General features: G+C 33.0%; 4 protein-coding genes across 4 annotated transcripts; 1 reads left to right on the forward strand and 3 right to left on the reverse strand.

The window, feature by feature from the left end:
• Positions 1-1,896: 1,896 nt before the first annotated feature.
• On the reverse strand, positions 1,897-4,658 carry LOC125370741 (subtilisin-like protease SBT1.9). The gene is made up of 2 exons (XM_048377436.1): positions 2,160-4,658; positions 1,897-2,052 (listed from the first exon to the last, which is right to left on the reverse strand). Exons 1-2 carry the CDS (start codon positions 2,560-2,562, stop codon positions 2,015-2,017), a joined length of 441 nt encoding a protein of 146 aa, XP_048233393.1. The 5' UTR covers positions 2,563-4,658; the 3' UTR covers positions 1,897-2,014.
• Positions 4,659-5,564: 906 nt separating this feature from the next.
• LOC8289452 (subtilisin-like protease SBT1.9) lies at positions 5,565-8,018 on the reverse strand. Its single transcript, XM_002523560.4, has one exon. It carries the CDS (start codon positions 7,974-7,976, stop codon positions 5,670-5,672), a length of 2,307 nt encoding a protein of 768 aa, XP_002523606.3. The 5' UTR covers positions 7,977-8,018; the 3' UTR covers positions 5,565-5,669.
• A 2,515-nt stretch (positions 8,019-10,533) lies between these two features.
• On the forward strand, positions 10,534-14,232 carry LOC8289453 (PI-PLC X domain-containing protein At5g67130). The gene is made up of 9 exons (XM_048377435.1): positions 10,534-10,906; positions 11,010-11,093; positions 11,244-11,369; positions 11,478-11,615; positions 12,550-12,648; positions 12,740-13,043; positions 13,125-13,348; positions 13,452-13,538; positions 13,794-14,232. Exons 1-9 carry the CDS (start codon positions 10,883-10,885, stop codon positions 13,980-13,982), a joined length of 1,275 nt encoding a protein of 424 aa, XP_048233392.1. The 5' UTR covers positions 10,534-10,882; the 3' UTR covers positions 13,983-14,232.
• Positions 14,233-15,125: 893 nt separating this feature from the next.
• On the reverse strand, positions 15,126-18,218 carry LOC8289454 (probable serine/threonine-protein kinase At1g01540). Its single transcript, XM_002523562.4, has 7 exons — positions 17,102-18,218; positions 16,833-16,937; positions 16,593-16,715; positions 16,311-16,481; positions 16,106-16,235; positions 15,793-16,002; positions 15,126-15,572 (listed from the first exon to the last, which is right to left on the reverse strand). Exons 1-7 carry the CDS (start codon positions 17,740-17,742, stop codon positions 15,423-15,425), a joined length of 1,530 nt encoding a protein of 509 aa, XP_002523608.1. The 5' UTR covers positions 17,743-18,218; the 3' UTR covers positions 15,126-15,422.
• Between the last annotated feature and the right edge of the window lie 4,411 nt (positions 18,219-22,629).

Below are 22,629 nucleotides of genomic sequence, written 5' to 3' on the forward strand. Positions count from 1 at the left end.
GAGATTTGATGATTTGGGCATTAGCACACAGTTGCTTGAACCTTTCCCAATATTCATACAACGTTTCTCCAGTGAACTGTGTTATGCCACAAATTTCTTCTATGATGTTGGCAGCTCTTGTTGCAGGGAAAAACTTGTCGAGGAACAATCTTTTCATCTCGTTCCATATTGTTATTGAACCGGAAGATAGATAATAGAGTCAATCCTTTGCTTTATCCTTCAAAGAAAAGGGGAAAGCTCTAAGATTTATTTGCTCTTCGATCACACCATGTGGTTTCATTCCGGAGCATACAATATGGAATTCTTTCAAGTGTTAATGAGGATCTTCACCTGCACATCCACGAAAAGAAGGGAGTAAGTGAATTAAACCAGATTTTAATTCAAAATCAACTGCAATATTAGGAAATGTAATGCATAAAGGTTGTTGATTTAAATCCGGTGCAGCTAGCTCTTTGAGAGTTCTGTTCGCCATGTTTTCTATAACTTCTTGAAAAATAGATGCGTCGCCAATAGCTATATCTATTTCCTCTATGAGACAATTTTTTTCTTTGCTTAGTCTCCTTTCTTAATTGGCGCCTTCCCAATTTCGTGGATTAAACTGCAAATCAATATCTTGAGAAGAACGAGTCATAAACAAATAAATTAATCAATGAGAAACTAAAATAGGTTCCCCAAAGAACGGCCAAATTTGAATGGGTTGTCAAGCCCTTCAAAATAAATTACTGATTTTCCTAAACTAACTTATAGAAATAGTGAAACCAGGTCGAATCCCAAGGGAACCAATGTGGATAGCTTCTCAAAGTAAAATAAAAGGGGGGATTTTTGAATGTTTGAATCAAAATTATAAATAAGCAGAAAATAATGAAGGCTGAATAGTAAATAAAAATCAATCTTAACAAATTTTCAATTCAAGAATGCTAATTCTATCCAATTGTAATCATGATCATAGGCTAAAATATTAATTCTTCTATTCAAGTACTTAGTCTACTTATTCGAAAAAGCCGCAACAAGTGTAATTCTACTAATATAATTGACTCGAACCTAACATCCAAATCAAAACTTACCATTAGTCAACTGAGACGATAGCGTTCCATATCAACTTAATGATAGCATTAAGAATAATGAGAATGACTAAACCAACATTAATTTAATTGAGATAACTGCAATTGAAATAACTTTGTTCCTTTATTTCCCTAGAGCCTATCATGCAAGCTATGTAATTCGAATAAGCCGTAATCACACACACATGAGCCAGCTCCTTGCTACTTGTGTCAATCGTTCATGACAATTACGGATCACAAACTCAAAGTTTAGCAATAGAAAAATCAATATCAAAGTTGAGTCGTCAGTTCAATCAATATCAATAATTCATAAATAATAAGAACAAGAAATAAAGAATACTTGAATTAAAGAAGAATTACAGCTCAAAGCCTCACAAAATCACAATTGAAATTTATTCACTCTTGAATTAGAAACTAAAAACTTAGCCACTCATGGTGGAGTAAGAATTCACAAGAATTGTAGAGAGTGGAAGAAGAATAAGAATATGAATATGAATTTGAATTTGAATCTGAATCTGAATGCCTCTGCTCAAAGTATCTAGCCGTCCTTATATAGGAAGTAAAACCCTAAACCCTAATAGAATCCTTATAAAAAAGAAATAAGCTTCTTATTTAATCTTATCCCTACAAGAAAGGATAAGATTAAAAGTGATCTAAATAAATTAAAACCCTAAATACATGGAAGAAAGTTCTATTAATCCAACACTTCCAAAAATAGAGGAGATTAACTAGGGATAGGTCCACCACAATGAAAACTCCGAAATTTCAAGCTCTCCTTAGCATCTTTTAGCATTTTCGTGGGGTGCAAGGCGTGGGAGTCTTCCGCATGATTTTTACGGAGCTTATGGGCTGTAAGTCGTGGTCACGCCTTGTCGACAGTGATCTTCTGTGCAGATTTCTGCACTTCCTCCAAAAGACTTGGTTTTTGATAAATGATGACTTAAAACATGTCTTTAGGCTGGATTTTGCTCCATCCTTGATATTGCATCACCTAAGTCAGAATAAACATAATTTTCATAATTAAGTACATTATTCAACCAAATTGCAAGGAAATTCAACACGATAAATATAATTATTTGTGACTTATCACATCTTCACCATAATTGGTAGCTGGCCAAGCACCAGAAGAAGAACTTAGGCCGAGAAATTGGGACGTGTGGATTGTGTGGAGTTTAAGAGGACGATCTCGGGTAGAAGAAATATAGCCAGGGTATTTCTTGAGGGATTCAAGTTCAGAATCAGTGAGGCGGGCGCTAAACCCATGGACAGAATTCATGTAAGAATAGATGTGCCTAGAGGTAGGGGTGCTAGCTTCTTTAGAAGTATCTGATATAGAAGCAAGGGTAGCTAGATACCAGTTATAGTGGTCAGAGAATGCACTAGGCATGGCTGACTGGTCCATGTGAATTATATATATATCAGAATTTGGTGAAACAGAGGTCAGGAAGGAGATTGTGAGCAGAAGTGCATACTGCAGGGGCACCTTAATTGGAGGAGCCATGGGTGTACACTGAACTATGCTATTCGATTGATAGAATCTTTGGTTATTTAGCAGTTTTCTTTGTAGCTGCTATGCAAAAGAAGAGGCCAAAAAGCATCAAGATAATATATCCATTTTGAGAGAGTAGTGATCAATGTATATCCATTTGATGAACGTGCTCAAATTTCAAATATTTTATTCTCCATTTTTCACAGTAGTGTGTCCCAACTGCAGCGTAGTGCGCTTGATTCGTCTTTTTCCTTCACATTATTGGAAAAAATCATTTCCCTTTAGCATGGATGGACCACATGCACTAATTCACCTTTAGCATGCATGGACGGCAGTAGTGTGTCTTCTGCTGGAATTGGAGATGTAGATGATATTCAAAAATTATTTGGAAAGGTTTTTTTTTTTTTTAATTATTAAATTTCTTGCACTACCAAGCCCTTAAGCAGTATATTATAACTAAGTACATTTTTCTATTTAATCTTAATGAAAGTAACTGCAAGATATGTTGTTAAATGTCATCTCTATCTATATATCATGTCAGTTTTAATTCATACACAACAACAGTTTCAATTTGCCACTTCACTTCATTTAGAACATTTTTGTTGCACATTATTTCTTAAATTGGTTAGTCAGGTTTGTCGCTGTTATTTTGCCTCGGCAAAGACAGGACAAACTAGAAGAACAAGAACAGAAAACAGTAAAAAGTGAAGAGATAAGAAGAGAAAAATGAAAAGAGTATGGAAGCAAAGATGCACATCCTTGCACTTAGTAATACAATGATAACTAGCCAGAGATCATTAATTTTAAGTTAATATTTCTTATGCCCTTCAAGCTCAGGAGGAATCTGCGACTAGGCTTGTGGCCATTGTAGGCCTTGTTACAAGATATTACCTGCATCATGAACCCAGCTCATTGAACCATGGAATATCAATTCATCCAATAATTTTGACTCCAAAGTTTATGACTCAACTTCTCATACTTGTTCTTGAATACTAATTTACCATAACATGCACTCACCTTTATCCCATCCATTGGTGTCATAAAATCCCCTTTAACATTAGTTAAAGTTCTCCGATTTTGGTCACCACTATTAAAAAAAATGAAGGATGGATAGTTAAGATCCAGAGACTTGTAGTGTAATTGGGCTTCAGCTTTGTCCCAGATATTGGGGTCAGCTTCGGAGTCTAACTGGACATTCCCTCTGCAACATGTAGTTAAAGTGCTAAAATTCATGCATAATTTTGCCTTTATCTGAGTAATTGGCAGTAAAATAAGCAAAGGAAGATGGGTAATTAAGATCCAAAGACTTGTTTACATAGTTGTGATTGGGTCTTGTGATGATCTGCATTTGTTTCTTCTTGTAGTTCATCGCACGAAGAAGCTTTATGTAGTCATCTGCTGTAGCATCATAGATACATCCTGAATTAAGGGACATGTAGGGATCTATGTGGAAGAGAATCCCATTTCTATAGGATTGACTGGAAAATTAGCATTTCCAGCATTTTCAATGGGGCTTTTCTTGTTGTCTGATGATTTACTGTGGTCGTAAGGGCAGACCTGATGGTCGCAGGGCCCCAATCAGGGTGTATCTTTGTAACAAATGCAGCTGCAGCTGCTGCATGAGGGGTTGCAGCTAAGTACCTGAAACGAGTTGAATTTGCTAAACAAGGAAAAACACGTAGATAAGAATCCCAATTCATAAAAGCATATCTCAGTTTTCAAGAATAAGGTGAAGAAGAAGAAGAACCTGCATAGGTTCTTTAACAGAAATATCTTCCAGGGAAAAATATCCAAAAATATGTGCTGATTTATTTCTAATATTATTGATATTGGCGACAGTTTTTCCTTGCATTGTCGGACAGCTGTAATTGATTAAGTAACAGTCCCGTCAGAAGTTTCTAAAAAAAAAAAAATGGAATTACAAAATCAGGTTATCCTGAGTTTTATCTGTAGTAACAGATTAAAGAATTCCTTAAATTAGCTTGCAGATCAGAGTTTTCAGGTCAACAAAATCATAGTTTCTGAAAGGTTTTTCCTGTGCTTTACAAACAACAGCTTTCCTGTCGTTTGATAGGACAATGTAGAAGGTCTGTCCAAAACTACTTACTCTAGACCAAAGTCCAAAACAAAGATGTAAGGGATGAGATTGCTAGCAAATTCACAGAAGCGTACCTCTTTTCCAGCATAGGTGAAAAAGGATTTTAAATTCAGGTTAGTAATAAATACTTCCAAAGATCACCTTCAAAAGAATTGTTTTAATTTTTTAAAAAATGTTCGTCAAACTATCTATTATTAATTTATATATTTTTATTTTAAAATTCATAGTCTCTTATATGATTGATATGAATATAAATTTATTATCAAATAATTATAAGATAGGTTTAAATACTTCTAATTATATTTTTTTTTAATTAAATTTAAAAAAACTTATATTACTTCCGGACAATATGGGGGCTGATGGTTATTAATTTGAATTATTTGTTGTTTAGAAGTACACATATCATTTAACTTTAGACCTTTTTTTGTCTTTTTTTTTTTAACACAAAAGAATATGTTATTTGATTGACATTGAGAAATTGATGTGTGAAGATAAAACTTGACTGAATTGTGAGTGTAGATGATATTTAAAAATAAGAAATAAAATAAAATAAAAAAATTTGTCTAAGCTTGGTGAATGTTTTCATCTGTATACCAAATCGATAGATAATTAATATATATATTTAATAATTATAAATAATAAAATATTTATCAATCATTCAATACCAAATTGTAAATACGCATCACTTTCTTATTAATTATAGAATATGCATCAATTCTATATAAAAAAATTTCAAAAAAAAAAAAAATCTTAAGCATTAGAATACAATGTGGTAGCTGCTGAAACTTTTTATCACACATGATGAGTTTTCCACTGGTTATTGAGGTTTGGGACTGTAGAATTGCCTTAGCAAAGAAGATTAGCACAGAGAAACTAAAAGAATCAAGAACAGTAAACAGTAACAGTGAAGAGAAAATAAGTAAAAGAATGGGAAATTGAAAGGAAGAATATAATAATTAGATGCACATGATTGCACTTAGTAAATAGCAATACAATCACAACTGGCTACACATTTCTATAGTCAAGAGGAATCTGGGACTAGGCTTGTAGCTACTATAGGGCTTGTAACGACATATTTACCTTCATCGTGAACCCAGCTCAATGATCCATGGACCACCATTTCTTCCAATATTTTTGGACCCTCCAAAGTAAGTTTGTAGCTCAGCTTCTCATACTTGTTCCTGAATACCAATTCTTTTGGTTCCACAGTCGCCCTTACCCCATACATTGGTGTCACCTTTGCACTATAGCTTGACATTCCCATTCCAACATTAGTTAAAGTTCTTCGAAATTCGCGTACCACTTTCTCATTCAAATCCGAGTCATCGTTATTAAAATAAGCAATGAAAGATGGATAATTAAGATCCAAAGACTTGTTTACACAGTTGGGGTTGGATCTTGTTATGATTTGTATTTGTTTCTTTGTGTAATTCATTGCACAAAGAAGCTTCATGTAGTCATCTGCTGTTGCATCATAAATAAGCCCTGGATCAAGTGACTTGTTAGGATCAACATGACCTGCTCCTATGTCTAGAGGATTGGCTGGTAAATCATGATTTGAAGCATCTTTAATAGGGGTTCGAGTGTTGTCTAGTGAATTTGATGTGGTCATAAGGGCGGACCTAATGGCTGCAGGGCTCCAATCAGGGTGTGCCTTTTTAATAAGTGCAGCAATACCTGCAACATGAGGGGTTGCCATTGATGTGCCTGATAAAAGGTTGAATTTGCTAAATATTGGATGCGATCGAACTTCGGTTACTGAACTCATAGGAGACCATGACGCCAGGACTAATGAGCCAGGGGCCAGAATGTCTGGCTTTAGAACATATTGGCAGCTTGTAAATGGCCCTCTTGAGCTGTAGCTATCCACCTTTGGTGCTGGTTTTGTGCCAAGAACCGTCTTTTGAAATTGCAAATTTCCTATGGGATTATTGCTGCTTCGTATATATTCTACTACACTTTGGCCATCTTTTAGACCGATAAATGCTGCTGGATATGAGCTTCGAGTGTAGTACTCTGATAGGGTAATGTCGGTAATGAAAATAGCACCTGAAACCCTCGCTTTAGCTGCATTTTGAACTTGATCACTGATACTCAGATTGTCCTTGCACACAACAATCCTGTTCTTATATTTCTCCATTTCCTGCATATTCTCACATCCATTCAGAAAAACAAGAGGTATTTCGCTTAAAGAAGATTTTCCTGGATACAACGTGTTGAAGCTGATCCTCTTCCCATCACCTAAAGTTAAAATTCCTTTAAATTCACGGTCTATAGTACCTGCACCAACTGTTAGAAGCCATGGAGCTCCATTGACTAATGTCCAATACGCAGGGCCATCATTTCCAGCTGATGCTGCTACAAAAATGCCCTTTTTCATAGCTGCAAAAGTTGCTATTGCAATTGGATCATCTTCCATAAATACATTATCTGTGGCTATGGCCAAAGATAAGGACAATACATCCACCCCATCTTGAATTGCTTGGTCTATTGCGGCAAGAACATCAGATTCATAAACCCCATATCTCCAAAGTGCTTTATACATGGCTATCCTAGCCCGTGGAGCCGTACCTCTAGCGTCACCATTGGCATAACCAAAATAAGAAGCTCCTTTCACATAGTTTCCTGCAGCAATTGATGCAGTATGCGTTCCATGTCCATTTGTATCTCTAGGAGAGTTCACTGAGATTTTCAACTTTGGATTGTTTGCAAGTAGACCCTTGTTGAAAAAGTGAGCACCGATGAGTTTCTTATTGCACAAGGAAGAATTAAAATGGGTACCTGAAGAACATTTCCCTCTCCATCTGGAGGGAATTGAACTCATTCCTACATCACTAAAGCTCTGACTTTCTGGCCAAATTCCAGTGTCAACCAATCCGATGATGACATCTTCACCATAACTCGTAGCCGGCCAAGCACCAGAAACAGAACTTAGGCCAAGAAACTGGGATGTGTGGGTTGTGTGGACTTTGAGAGGACGATCTCGGGTAGAAGAAATATAACCAGGGTATTTCTTGAGAGACTCAAGTTCAGAATTGGTGAGACTAGCACTAAAACCATGGACAGAACTTGTGTAAGTATAAATGTGCTTAGAGGCGGGGGTTACAGCTGCCTTTGAAGTATCTGATACAGCAGAAATAGTGGCTAGATACCAGTTATGGTGATCAGAAAATGCTTTAGGCATGGCTGATAAGTCCATGTGAATAATATATGTATCAGATTTTGCCAAAACAGAGTTAAGAAATGAGACTTCGAGCAGAAATAGATATGCTAACACCGCCTTGATGATTAGAGAAGCCATGATTGAACAATGCCCTTCTATGCACATATTCTTTGTTTAAATACAGAAACTCCTTTTCATAACTTTTCTTAAGAAGTTGTCATGTAAACAAGAGACCAGAACATAAAGAAAATATTTCATTACTGTTCTAGGGGCCCTTAAAGTATAGAGATGAATGTATGTGGAACTACAGGAACAGTTTGATATTCAAATTTTTATGGTTATACTTTCCGCTTTACTAAAAGAATGAGTCATGTGAGAGACAGGACTTTTCCTTTCTCCTTGTCCTTTTACATTACTAGAATAAACACCTCATCTCTTCAATATGCATGCAACACTTGCACTAATCTGGAACTCATTTCTTCATTATGACTAATCCCTTTTAGTATTTCTCCATTAAGAGTAGTAACACTTGTAAATATTAAAAATTAAAATCTCTAATAATATCTAATATTTAATTAGATTAATAAATTATTAAAATTAAATTCTTTGACATAAAATTGCTTGCGAGTATGTGTGTGCGCTTCATGCAGTTGGCTTCATAAGAATAGAACTAAGCAGCTGAGCTGAAAGTATTTTTCAAGAATCTAACGATAGCGGACAATAAATAAATAAATAAATTTCCCAGATTGAGCCACGTGTTTTTATTGGGCTTCACAATATATTTGGGCTTCAACCTTATGTGCTCTCTAGTCTTTATTGTATTCCCAAACTTATGACGAACTTTGGTCATATGATATGAGCATAATCTGATTTGAACTTGGATTTCTTGAAGATTCTTTTAAATAATAGATATCCAAATATATAATACAATCCTTATATTTTGTATGTTAATCAAGTGATTACGGCAAAATTTATAATTTAATAGAAAATAAAAGAGATATAAGAAAAAAAGAAAGAGAATTAAAAGAGAGAGAGGTGAAAAAGAATAAGATTTCTAGACAAATATAACAATAAAATTCAAAGCAGCATTTTGACTCGCCTAGAATCTTAACCTATTAATTAGAACATATTTCTCTAACATTTTTAAATAAAAGATTCCTTTTATTTCAAAAAATTTATGCAATTAAGGCCAGCAAAAAGGACATCCATCTATGTTGAAGTTCAAATATGTATTTACTATTATCAGAATACCTAACTGGTAATTGAGGAATATCATTATACTATTTAATACCTTTTAAAAATAAATATTTCATTCAAGAAAATAAATAATGCATTTTAGTCATAAGAGATAAAAAAAAAAATTAATTATAACAAATAAAATTATACATATAATAAGAAAAAATTTCTTTTTATTAACCCTCAATTTATATTAAGAGACTTTATAAATTTACAAATTAAGTCTATAAAAATCTCTTTTAAACTTTTATTTTCGAGAAAATAATAATTTAGCATTATAAAAGAATTTAATACTTTAATAAATAAAAATTTATAAGTCTTCATATGAAGAAGATAGCATAATAATAATAGGTACATTAACTGAAAAAGTTTACATTATTTAATCAGTTTGTAAATTAAAAATAAACTACTATTTTAAAACAGAAAGTGTATTGAAGTTGAAAGAAAAATAAAAAGCAATATATTTATTTTATTTATAGAGTTATGACGAAATTGGTTTAGAAATTCTTGGGATTTTCCTTTTCCCTCTTTAACACGTCCTTCTCTTCTTATAATGAATTGGCTGGATCAAATATATATATATATATATATATATGCACATTTTGACCATTCCCATGAGCTAATTTTGAAGTTCTTATCTTTCTAGAATCCACAAATCTTAAACATTTGTATTCCAAAAGTCAAAATTCCATTTTTATATAAACCATCAAAAAAAAAATAAAAAAAAATAACAACAACAACACAACACACAACAATAAATTATAATTATTGAATGCTTCAAATTTAAAATTTCTATTGAAAAATCCAACACGAGGATTTTAGTTAAAAAGCATTATATCTATATGTATATGATTGTAATAGATAAAATGTTACTAAAATTTAAGAGTTTTTACTAAATTTATAAGGATAAAAAAAACTATAAAATATATAATCATGCAATGAGAAAAAAGAAATTAAAAATATTTTAAGGGTGAGCAAATAAATTTTGAAAACTTATCATAATCAAAATGAAAAAATAATATACTAAATTGAGTTGTCTTGATTTTTAATTAATTTGGTTTCTATATTGAAAAGATTCTCCAACTCTAATTATATTTATTTTTTTCATATTTGGATCTTAATTTTATTTTTTTTTGAAACTCTTTTCTATAATTAACCAAATTAATGGGTTCGGTTATTAATTTTCCATTACAAAAATTAAAACTAAAACCCACTAATAAATTTATTTTAGATTTAGATCTCATTATTAATTTGAAAATGACGTATTATATTTTATATTTTTATTTTTATTTTAAATTGGTAATTAAGATTTTATTAAATTTAAAATCCAAAAAGATAATTAATTATTATTAAATATTTATTAAATTTTGAATTAATAGTTAATGACATAACGTAATCTATTATATTATCATAATATGAGAGCATTGTGATAAATATCCTAAAGTTCGAATTAATCAAACTGTATTCGTCATAGTTTAATATAAATTTCCCAACAGCTAATAATAAAAATAAATTAATAAAAAACAGTGTTAAAAAAATCCAATTAATAAATAGAATATATATATATATATATATGTATAAAAAAAAAACAAAAAAGGAAAAAACGGCTACAGGACAAAAGAGTAACACCTAACGAACAGAACAAAAGCCGCATATCTTTCTTTTCCCCTCTCTTTCTTGACATCGGCAGTTGCCACCTTGCCTCTGTTTTACCTGCCCTGCCCCGTCCAGTTCACATAGCTAAAATATTCAAAACCACCCTCCTTTAAATTCAGCTCCTTCTGCTTTTATTAACAGCCTCTCGCCTTCTCTGCGTTCCTCTCTATCTCTTTCCTATGCACGCAACTCTGGAAATGAAGGTATGTTCGCACTTGCTTAATCAGTTCTTCATTCATTTATAATGTCTTTTTCCTTTTTCAAACAAGAAACTAATCCATAAATACTTGAATATTCCTTTTGCAGGGATTAAATACTTTCATTAATAACCATGGCCAACTTCTCTTCATTTCCTTTTGTATATTCTTTGCCGGTTGTTCCAGTCTCAAGGTTCTTTAATTCATTCTTGATGATTTTTTTTTTTATAACCAATGTCAAGATTCATGTTCTTAATTCAATCTTATTATTATTTCTTTTAACAACCCAGTCAGCAATGATGTTCTTGATTTTTCTTTTTTGTTCTTTGAATGAATCAAACAGTTGGGAGAGACCTGTTCGCTAAATAATAATGACTGCGACGCCGGATTGAAATGTGAAACTTGTTCTTTCAATGGAAATACCCGACCCAGATGCACCCGGATCCAGCCTTTGCCCCCAACATCAAAGGTTTGGTTGGTTGTTGTTGATATATGTTCCTTACCTGTTTAATGTTTGTTTGCTTGCTACTTTATTTGGTGCTTGATAATAATTGCAGTTAGTTTGGTTAATGGTTAGGTTAATGGTCTGGCTTTCAACAAATATTCATGGCTAACAACCCACAATTCTTTTGCTATCATGAACGCTAAATCAGAGACGGGTTCAGTTATTCTATCTCCTAAAAATCAGGAGGATTCTATTACCAGTCAACTTAACGTAAGATATTTAAGACTATGTCTCCTTTGCTATCCGCACCTAGTTCTTTTACTATTTCAAAAACTTTTCTTGTTCTTGTATGACTTTCTTGTTAATATGTTTTTTACTATTTGGTTATTCCATTTTGCTACATTGATCATATATTAGCCAAGTTTATAATTCTAATTGAATGGGCGCAATGTTTTGATAAAGTGGTAAGTCTAAAGAAAGAGCATTAAAAAATTGTTTAAAAGCGAATTGGGTGCAGCTGAATTGGTTCGAGTCATCTTGATTCTAGATGGAATCAGTTAATCAAAAATAGAAGAAAAAAAAAAAAAAAAAGGTTCTCTAAGAAAGAGAGAATATGACTATCTCTTAAGAGAAAGAGAAGTTTTCATCTTTTAATAGTGGTAAGCAATTGCTGCATTGTATTGACAAGTTGTCTTATGGTTATCGTTCGTTGAAAAAGTAAGCAATTAAGATTTGATTGCATATTGGACTTAAAAAGATAATTACAATTCCAGCTAATGCCACCTGCATTAGCCTTTGTTTCTTTAATTAAAGAACTCCATGACATGCTGTTGGATTTCCTATATATTTCTACTGCTCCAGATCTTTAATTATTAGGCGAGTCCAATGGTTCAAAAGGAAACATAGATTTCTTAGCAATGTTGCTCCCCCTATTATAGTCATATCCCTTGTATGAACTTATAAAATTCACACTCAAACAGCTCTGATTCATGTGAAATTGTGAATGGAAAAAGCATCTTCTTTGATTTTTTGCTCAGCAGGAAAAGAAAATGTGAATGGTTGACCTAGAGTTTTCTTTTTCCGTCCCTTTTAAGCAAAAATTTGTTTTGATCCTATTACTTTTCATTGCTGAAAACTAGATAAGAAGAAAATAGCCTGCTAATTAAAATTAGTCTGCTAACTGGAAACTGTATTATCTTTATAGAATGGGGTTCGAGGGCTTATGTTAGATATGTATGACTTTGAGAATGACATCTGGCTATGTCACTCTTTTGGTGGCAAATGTTACAACTACACAGCATTTGTAAGTCCATTTCTTAGTTTCCATTCCACAATAATTGTGTAATGCTTCTCTTTTAAATTTTAACAACACACCAAGTTTTAATCTCCTCTAGCAACCTGCCATCAATGTGTTAAAAGAGATTGAGTCCTTTTTGGCTAAAAACCCATCAGAGATTGTCACCATTTTTATCGAGGATTATGTGACATCACCCCAAGGCCTGAACAAGGTTTTTAATGCATCTGGGCTCAACAAATACTGGTTCCCTGTATCGAAGATGCCAAAGAGTGGTGAAGATTGGCCAACAGTGGATACCATGGTCCAGCAGAATGAGAGATTGGTGGTATTCACCTCCAAGTCAGATAAAGAGGCCACTGAGGGAATTGCTTATAATTGGAAATATGTTGTAGAAAATCAATGTGAGTTTCTCTGTTAAGGATATCTAGTTAGAAATGCAAGAAAGTAAGAGTCAGTTTTCATCTTTTGGCATGAATTTGCAGATGGGGATAATGGAATGAAAGCAGGTTCTTGCCCAAGTAGGGCTGAATCATCTCCCATGGACACAGCAACAAGATCATTGATTCTTCAGAACTACTTTCCAACTAATCCCAATTTAACAAAAGTTTGCTTGGACAATTCAGCTCCATTGATTAGCATGACCAACTCTTGCTATATAGCAGCTGGCAAACGATGGCCAAATTTCATTGCTGTTGATTTTTATCAGGTATTTGCTTGATATGCGTTTACTGTATATGCCATTGCAAATCTTAATTGGTGAAAGAAGAAGTTCTCTTTGTAATATATTCTTTTCCAATTTGTTATTGCAGATGAGTGATGGTGGAGGTGCACCAGAAGCTCTAGATATAGTGAATGGTCACCTAACTTGTGGATGTGATAATATTGCCTATTGCAAGGTATGTGACAACAGGACTAAATGTGAATTCATTTTTCTTTTCAACTTGTCATTTTTACTTTTATGCTTTTGCATCTAAAATTTCAGATTTTAGGTTCATGAAGTTATTACATTTTAAGGTTGTAGAAATGTCGATGTGCATGCTATAATCTTGATAACACCTCAGTTGCACTTCTCTCAATTCCAAACCACAAATATACAACCTGAATATTTGTCTAAAATCACTTCTGGCTTTCATTTTCTTACTCATGGCCAGGCAAATGCCACACTCGGTACATGCGACAAGCCGGCAATTGCCCCTCCTCCACCTGCTGCTGCCACTGGAAACTCACAAGCTCCCTCTCCTCCTACTTCTACTCCTGCCAATGCCGCTTATATCGATACCAGACCGGTACAATTGTTATCGGGGACAGTTTTGACCGCAGTGCTGTTATTATGGATGTGATTATGGCCATAAGCCTGTTTACCCTTTATATCAGAGTCACGTCATAATATTCTAGAGATGAATTGCGGCTTGTTCATGTCCTCACTTGAGGAATTTGGTACATAGGAGAATGATTTGTATTCATGTTCTCTGATTTGTGGATCGCCATTACATATGCAATTTTTTTTTTCTTTTTTTGGTTTCATGGGTTTGAAAACCTTGTTAACTTTAGTCTTGTATACAGTACAACCATGCTGAACCCCATTTGCTACATTTGCTATACGTGACGGATGACAGAAAAGAAATTATTCATTCGCTCAAAATTACAGTGGAGAAAAGGTTTAAGAATTTTTTTTTTTTTATTAAACACTTCCAGAAAAATGAAGATTAAAAAGATGAATTTATTCTGTAGCAGCATTGTCTGATTCTGTAACAATAAACAGGAAGAGAATTGAAAGGTCATGTGCATATGCCCCAACTCTGGAGAATTTCAGTGCTTCTAAGCATATGGGCTGTCTACAGAGTAACTTCTATCATATTCTTCTCCATGTCATCCAAATGTAGGACCTTCCTGTAGTTCCTAATCTAATAGTATATGCAGGCCCTAACTCATTTTGCAGGCACAGTCCTTTTGTCTATCACCATGTGAGGAGTAATGATACTGGTCAGGGAGTCAACGATCTGATTGATGATCTTCCTTCTTCATATAAAACATTATAGTCCACTCTTCATTCAATTTAAGATAAAGTGGTTATGTCAAATGAATCTGAGTCAGAACTAGCTAGAATCCAAACTCAGTTTAAGGGATGTTAGACATGACACTTTCCTCAAGCAACATCGATCAAGTAAAGAACAGCAATGATTTTTTGGCAAGGGGTGCATGCTTGTTTTGATCTTAAGGAAAACAATCAAAAGAACCCCAAATGATCGAAACCCTCCTCATGACTTTGTAAAAAGGTAGGGCCAGCAAAGCATCAAAAGTTAGGGGACCAAAGATAACAAATATAGTGCTGCATTACATCTCTAGTTGCCCAGTTTTTTTCTGTGTCACAAACTTAAAAGAGTTCCTGCTGTATGTATGGATGTAGTACTAGCAAGCCATGTTACTCAGGGGACCCTTACTAATAATTTGATATAATGATTGCCATCTAACCCCACACCTACTTAGTAGAGAAGTTATATACCTTATTTATTACATTGCAACTGCGAATTACATGACAGACCTTATGCTCAAAGCTTTTCCAACAAAAAGAGAGTCCTTGATTGTGACGTTTGATTTCTATCTTCCTATGATGGCTGGTATATTTTCCGCAGGTGTACAAGATACAAACAAATAGTATAGGGGAAAATAAGAGATGGTTACAGAGTTGCTTTCATTTTGGTAGGCCAGTATCTTATCTACAAGGAGCAGAGCAGCAGCAGGCAGTAACTTACGTATTTGCAATCCCACTCTGAACAAGCTCACTGATTGCTTTTCTCCCTGGTATTCTTGATCACGTCACCATCTTGCACCCCACTTCTATCACCTGATTCTGTCATTGAGTTCTCCATCAACGCATCCTTATTATTGTCGCACTGTGTGCCTCTTGGGTCTTTTCCTCCTCTGCGATCCTACAATCACATGATCATATTTTGATGAGTAAAGAATTGAAGCTAGTGGTTGAGAGATTCATACGCAGCAACGTTGCTGCTGCCAAAGTAGTTAATTGAGTGTCTGGATAATCTCTAATTGCTTAAGCACTGTCAACCGGACCCTTGATCAAGTTAACAATTCTAACTAGCAAACTTTGAAATGTAAACAAAATTAACTTTTAACAGGACTGATACGTACATCTCTGAAGGGGAACTCATCCGCTTCAAGCATATGTACAACATGTCCCATTTTTGGTCGCTTCTGCGCATTTGGGTCTACACAACGTAAAGCGACAAGAAGAACTCGCTTCAATGCTCTTGAAGAAGGCCTCTCGGGTAGCTTGGGATCCAGCACTCCCTCAGGATTCCTGTTAGTAACCATCCTCTTAAGCCATTCAACTAAATTCACCTAAAAACAATTTTACCAATAATTAGGAACATTGCATAAGAAAAAGAGAAAAGGGAAGCTCATTGAATAACCAGCAAAATGATAATGGATAACTAATCCGAACCTCATCCGGGGGCCGGCTATAATCAACTGGATTCCTTCCAGAAATAATTTCCATAATAAGAATTCCAAAGCCAAACACATCACTCCTTTCATTTACCATGCCTGTACTCGCATACTCAGGAGCTACATAGCTGCAAAAGAATAAATTATCAATTCTGCATACGCATTCACCTAGAAAGACAGAAAGAAAGAGAAAGTGTACTTACCCAAATGTCCCCATTACACGAGTTGTAATATAGCTGCTCTCTGGGTAAAGAAGCTTGGCAAGGCCAAAGTCTGAAACTTTGGCATTCCATAGTTTGTCAAGCAGAATGTTGCTTGATTTTATGTCACGGTGAACAACTTTCGGTTCAAGTCCCTCGTGAAGATAGGTTAGCCTACATCAATGTTTTAGAATGTGAAAAGAGTGCTAAGGATGCTGGATCAATTCTATAAAAGAACACATACAATTAGAGACATTAATTTGATTTGGAGGATTAGTTTATTACCCTTTTGCCGTACCCAAGATGATGTTCATTCTTATTTCCCAAGTAAGAGGACTGCAAGATCCTACATCTCCATGAAGCCATTGTTCTAAGTTTCCATTGTTCACATACTCATAAACCAGCATCCTGCAACAAATTAGCAAACCAATACAAGCCATTATTAGTAAATCTTGTTAATGCATTGCAGGTCAGGTCATTCTCGTGATAAAAATTTCAGGCTGCAATGCAGAGGAGACAGAGTACCTATGAGATCCTTCAGCACAATAACCAAGCAGTCTCACTAAATTCTTATGCCTAACTCTTCCAATTGCTTCCACTTCAACTTTGAATTCCTTCTCAGCTTGTCCCCTACATAAATACACCAAGTCATCAACAAAACAACCAAATAATAGCCAAAACAATACACCAAAAGATAAGTGACATATTCAGTCAATTCAAAACTTTAAAATAAATAAGTTAATGAAAAAAAAAAAAAACAGCCATATACTGAAATTAGATAAAAGACTGAGTACCTATTATTGAGCAAGTTCTTGACAGCAACCTGAGTGTTATCCACTAAAACACCATAATAAACAATCCCATACCCTCCTTGGCCAATCACATTCTCATCAGCAAAACCATTAGTTGATGCCTCTAACTCTCTCAAAGTATACCAATGTCCCCAACCTAAATGTGATACATCAGGACCCACCACCATAGCCAGCTGATCGCCACCGCCACGTGGCGCTTCTCCAGAAGACACGGGATAAGAAATCAAATGACCTTTACCGATCTCAATTTGAATATTACCAGTACCATGATGATACCCCATTGGACTTTCCTCCTCCGGTGGCATAAGCAATAAAGCTTGTCTTTCATTTCCAGCGGCAATTTCTGGGTCAGGAAACGGGTGGGTTTGGATTTGAGCTCGGTTTGGTTTAACGGGTTCAACTCTGATTTCTTGGATCTCTTTGGATACAACTGGAATTTTTGGTTTGCTATTTTTATTATCTTTCTTGGAACGTTTTGAAGCTAGCCAGACAGTGATCAAGAAAAGAACAAGAACAAATGCTGCACCTACACAAACACCAAGAACTACCCATACTCTTAAACCAAAAACCGAAGTTGGTTTTGATAATTGGTCATTCATTAACCCTGTTTTCTGATCAGACATTTGATTCTGTTTTGCTAACAAAGCAGAGAAAGCAGAGGATTCTTGATTCTACAGCATAGAAACAGAATTTACAGTTATAAAGATTGCTAATGAAAGAAATAAAGAGAGAGAGAGAGAGAGAGACAGAGAGTATAGTGGTGTGGCAACTGCAGCTGGCATGATGGGACTTTTAATCCCTGGTTACCAATGGCTTTCAGGATTTGTTGTTTTTACTAGGAGGAGAATGTTGAAAGTTCCATTTCTATATTTTATTGAAGGTGACTACAGTGTCAAACTTGAGCACTATTTTAGGTTATGATTGTTAGTGCTGCTACTAATGACTTTTTTTTGTTTTTTTTTCACCTTTTTCTTTTTTTCTTCTCTTTTTTTTCTTCTTTCTCAATGGGTAAGTGAAACACTATGATTACCTTAGCGCTTATTTACAATTGGAAAGAAATTGAGGAAAATGGAATGCTTGAAAGTTTATATGCAAATGCAAGTTGTGTTTTTCCTTTGTGGATTTTGTTGAAACTTTTTAGTCAAGAGATGCTTTTATTGTGCTTGTAATAGGGCGGAAAACCAGGCATTAAGCTTTGACTCTCTTACTTATTGTTCAAGCTACAGCTTCATGAGTTGATCTAGGTCTGGTGGTAGAGTGGAATAATAAATATGGTTGTTCATGGAATCTAGCTCCAACCTCGAATCTCTTTAGTTTTATCGAGTTTCGCTTAGCTTCTGATTAATGATGAATTAGATTAATTAATTATATAATACAAAATTTATTACCTAATTTGAGTATATATTTTTATTTATATTTTAAAATAATAAATGATATCTTTACTATTTTTAAATTATTAAAGTCATCCTGATGTCTTTGTCATGCCAAAACTATTAATTTAAAACCATATAGAAACTTGCCGAAATAGCACTGCAAATAGAGATACTTTCACATGCAACTGTTATTCAACATCAACTTCTACCTCTACAAGTGAGGTTTGTCTAATTAGCTATTAGTGGGTTTCTAAATTTTGCTCATAAGGCATATTAGATTTCAAAACATCTATATTACCAAACACAACTTCTCATGAATATTTACACGAATGGCCTGAATTTGAAGTTAATTTTTCATAGGGTAAGAATTATGTAAAAAGTATGAGATTCATGAGATCTAATAATACAATAATTGAGGCTGTTTCTCTCTTTTTATAGCCGACAAGCTTCTTTGTGTTTTCTATGGATTTACACCAATTATTCCTGCCAAAAAAAACATATCTCAAAATGTCATATGCTTAGCCAATGTCGAACACTTTTGTCTACAAACTTCTGATAGTTAGATTTTGGAGTCCATTTGGCTTCTCTAACTTTAATTTATTTGTTACACATCCCATCACATAATTGTGCCTAAAATGATGTGGCTTTCTCTATTTTCTAAATTCTATTATATATTTTCTCTGCGTTTAGACTATATAATATTAAAAAAATTTAATTTTGATTTAATTTTATAATTTTTATAGCAATGCATTTTAAAAATTTATTGATGAATAAGAGTTGTAAACAAATTAAATATGTCATACTATAAATACTCGAGATTTAAATATATGGTGAGGGTATCTCCTATTATATAACCATATCCAATTAGGTCTCTATCATTAAAAAGGAAAAAAAAATCATGTTAGAAAATTGGATAAATAAATACGTATCTGGAAAACATTTCAGATTTTATGATAATTATTGAATATAATTATTTTTATTTTAACCTTGAAGAATTAAGTATTATTCTATTGTATGGAAAAATTATTAAATTAATATGCAGTCTGCACTTAATGTAATATATGAATTATGTTTAATTATTCTTTTTTTGAGAGTCAACAGTAGAGTAGTAATCTAAAATTCGAGTCTTTTTTTGTTGTACTAATTGAATTCTTACTTTTATATCGAATTTAAAGAGCTCCCTGTCTTATTATATGGTTCACTATTTATTGGTCCTTTTTTCTTCATATGTGCCTCTTAGTAAAAAAAAAAAAAAAAAAAAAAATCTGATCGGTATAATAAGGACAGAACAGAAGGTGACATTTGAACCCTAGTTCAGTCTGCCTTTTACAGAGATGGGCCACTAGATTTGTGGTCTGAAGGATGGTTTAAAGTTTATAGTGACCTTGACGGTATTCCTTTAGCTTATTTGATACTAATCTTTATATTATTTGATAAACTAAAGTTGTTTGCCAAATTTTATGAGATTGCCTTTTCTTTCTTTCATATATATAACGGTGACTGGGCACACCAAACTATTGTTTGCTTTGTGAGTGTACCACGTTAAAGTGAAGTGTCATATATTCTGTTTGAACCCTTTTCTCTGCCCACTTTAATTTCTTTGGATTCTATGTTATTGGCTTTAATGTGCACTGAATCATTGGAGCCAACCAAATCACCACATAATTGTAGTTTATGTGAAAATTAGATTTGGTTTTCTTCAAGCCAACCCACCGCCATCATCCCCACAATGCATTTGGACATTAAATTGGCATCTTATGACATTTTAATGACACTAGATAATACTACTAATCCCTTACTTATAGATACTCGGCCGCCGTGGTAGGTTGAATAATTACGAATTTTATAAATATGCATTGTTAGTTTTGATTTCAATTACACTTTTATTCCTCTTATCTGAAAATTAAATGAAGTCGTTTTTCAATTTTTGAAGAAACAAATACTATATTCCTTATATTATATTTTAGTCCTCCACTTTAAAAATAAAATTAGTATTTTAAATATAAATTTTTGATTCGGCATCTAGTTGTTGTTTAAATACAAAATTAGATGTTTTAATACGAAATAAAAAGTAAAACCAAAATATGTAGCAATCCCAAAAAAAACTCCAAATTGTAATAATGAAGATACAAATCCATATATTATAGCAATTGTTGTTTTCATCTAAATTAATTTACATAATATAAAATAAAATTCAACAAATACTGAAAATGTTTATTCCAATTTTTATTTTTTACGTTAGTATATTACCGAGATATTTATAAGAGAATGAGAATGATTACTCTCAATAATTAAACTACTATCAGTTAAGTCTTTCAGCTTTTAGTGACAAAAGAAAATAACATAAATAAATAAAACTTGAATATCAAATGGATAAGAATCCAAAATTTTATGAGGAAATTGCAATCTATAGGCCGTTTTTCTCCAAATTTTTACAAAAATATATCACCAATTTTTTTCTTTTTGCATTTTTACCTATTTCTTTCTTGCATTCTTACCCTATTCTATTTATATTCACAATTTTATATTTTTATTCTTCATTAATTACTTTTTTATTTTTAAAATACGAATCAAACATAAACCAAAATATATATATATAATCATATAATGTTCTAAATTTAAATTTGAGTTTAAAATAATAAAAAATTTCATTATTGTGTTTTTGTTTAAATCATTATTTATTATATCACTTTTTTAAATAGATTTCTGCATGTATTTTGATTATATTCTTTAAAAGCATTAAACCAATTACTTCATAGTTAATAGATTTAATTACCAAATAAATTATGAGCTTTTGTGTTTTTAACAAAATTATGAAATTCATTTAAAATTTGTAAAAGTCATATCATTTTTTAATTTTTTAACTAAAAATACTTTTCAATGAGATTATTTGAATTTTCACTGCAATGACATCGGGATGAGATATGTTGACTGTAAATCTTAAAAAAATTGAGTCAACATAGTGATTACCGACTCATCCAATTAGTTTTAGTGAAATAGTGTATTTAGTAACAAAAAAAAAGGCATGAAAGTATTTTGACATGGATCCATCTATCTCTTTCTTTAAATTTTTAGTTTTTATTGCAAATAACTAAAAAACAAATTATTACTAATACTTGTATGCCCTTTTGATCCATAAAGCAGAAAACACACTTGACTCAAATACTAAGTGTTATTTTAATACTGATCGAGTGGATTGGGAAATAAGTATTGTTTCAACTTGCTCTATTCTCACTCTTGACTTACCAGCAATTGCAAAAAAACTACTTATCCATTTAGTCTTCCTGCTTTTGTAATCAAGAAATAATACAATTATCTCTATGATTACTTCAATTTCTCTCTCGGATCTCTACTCAATTAAGCTAAAAAAATGGGCATTTCCAGATATAAAGCTTGTTCTAATCTTTTTTTTTTTGGCCACGTGCTTTAACATCTTTGGCGGCATGAAAATCTTCTTCCCCAACATACTGAAGTGGATCGTCATGCTTTCAAGCCATGGCCTCTATTCTAGATACAAAGAACTACCATTCTGTTCGATTCAAAACAACAATGTCATACTTGTCTAAATTTATCGTTCAAAGACCTATACCCACCCAAATAATGCAAAAAACATATATATTATATGCAATCTCAGGCCTTATGCTATAAAATAGATCAAATCCTAAGTAGAAACGAATATTGTGGAAAGATTTTGGAATGAAGTTAGATGGGATTGTAACTTGTAAACATTGAATGGCATAAAATGATAGTAGATTTCACAGAAATGAAGGTGAGGATGGTGACAGAAAATGAAGAAAAAATGGTCTAATATAATTGCGGAAAAGAAGGAAGGATGCTTCCTATCAACATCTAATGATCTTCAAGTTTCAATTATTAGATCTCCTAAACTTTGAACTTTTTTTTTTCAAAACTCTAAAATTAAAATTAAAAAGATGAAGAACTTCTAGAAGAATATAAGATGGATCATATATTTGAAATTGATTTTGTCTTAATTTTGTAAATAAAACACAATGTTTTTATTAAATGGGTGAGTCATTAAGTTTTTTTGTTGACTTATTTTTTCTTTAATAAAAGAAACACAATCAGAGTGCCGCGCAAGCGTCGTAAAAATTTAAAAAATATCACCAAAAAGTATTT

This window comes from Ricinus communis, chromosome 7 (assembly GCF_019578655.1).
Source record: "Ricinus communis isolate WT05 ecotype wild-type chromosome 7, ASM1957865v1, whole genome shotgun sequence".
NCBI lineage: Eukaryota > Viridiplantae > Streptophyta > Magnoliopsida > Malpighiales > Euphorbiaceae > Ricinus > Ricinus communis.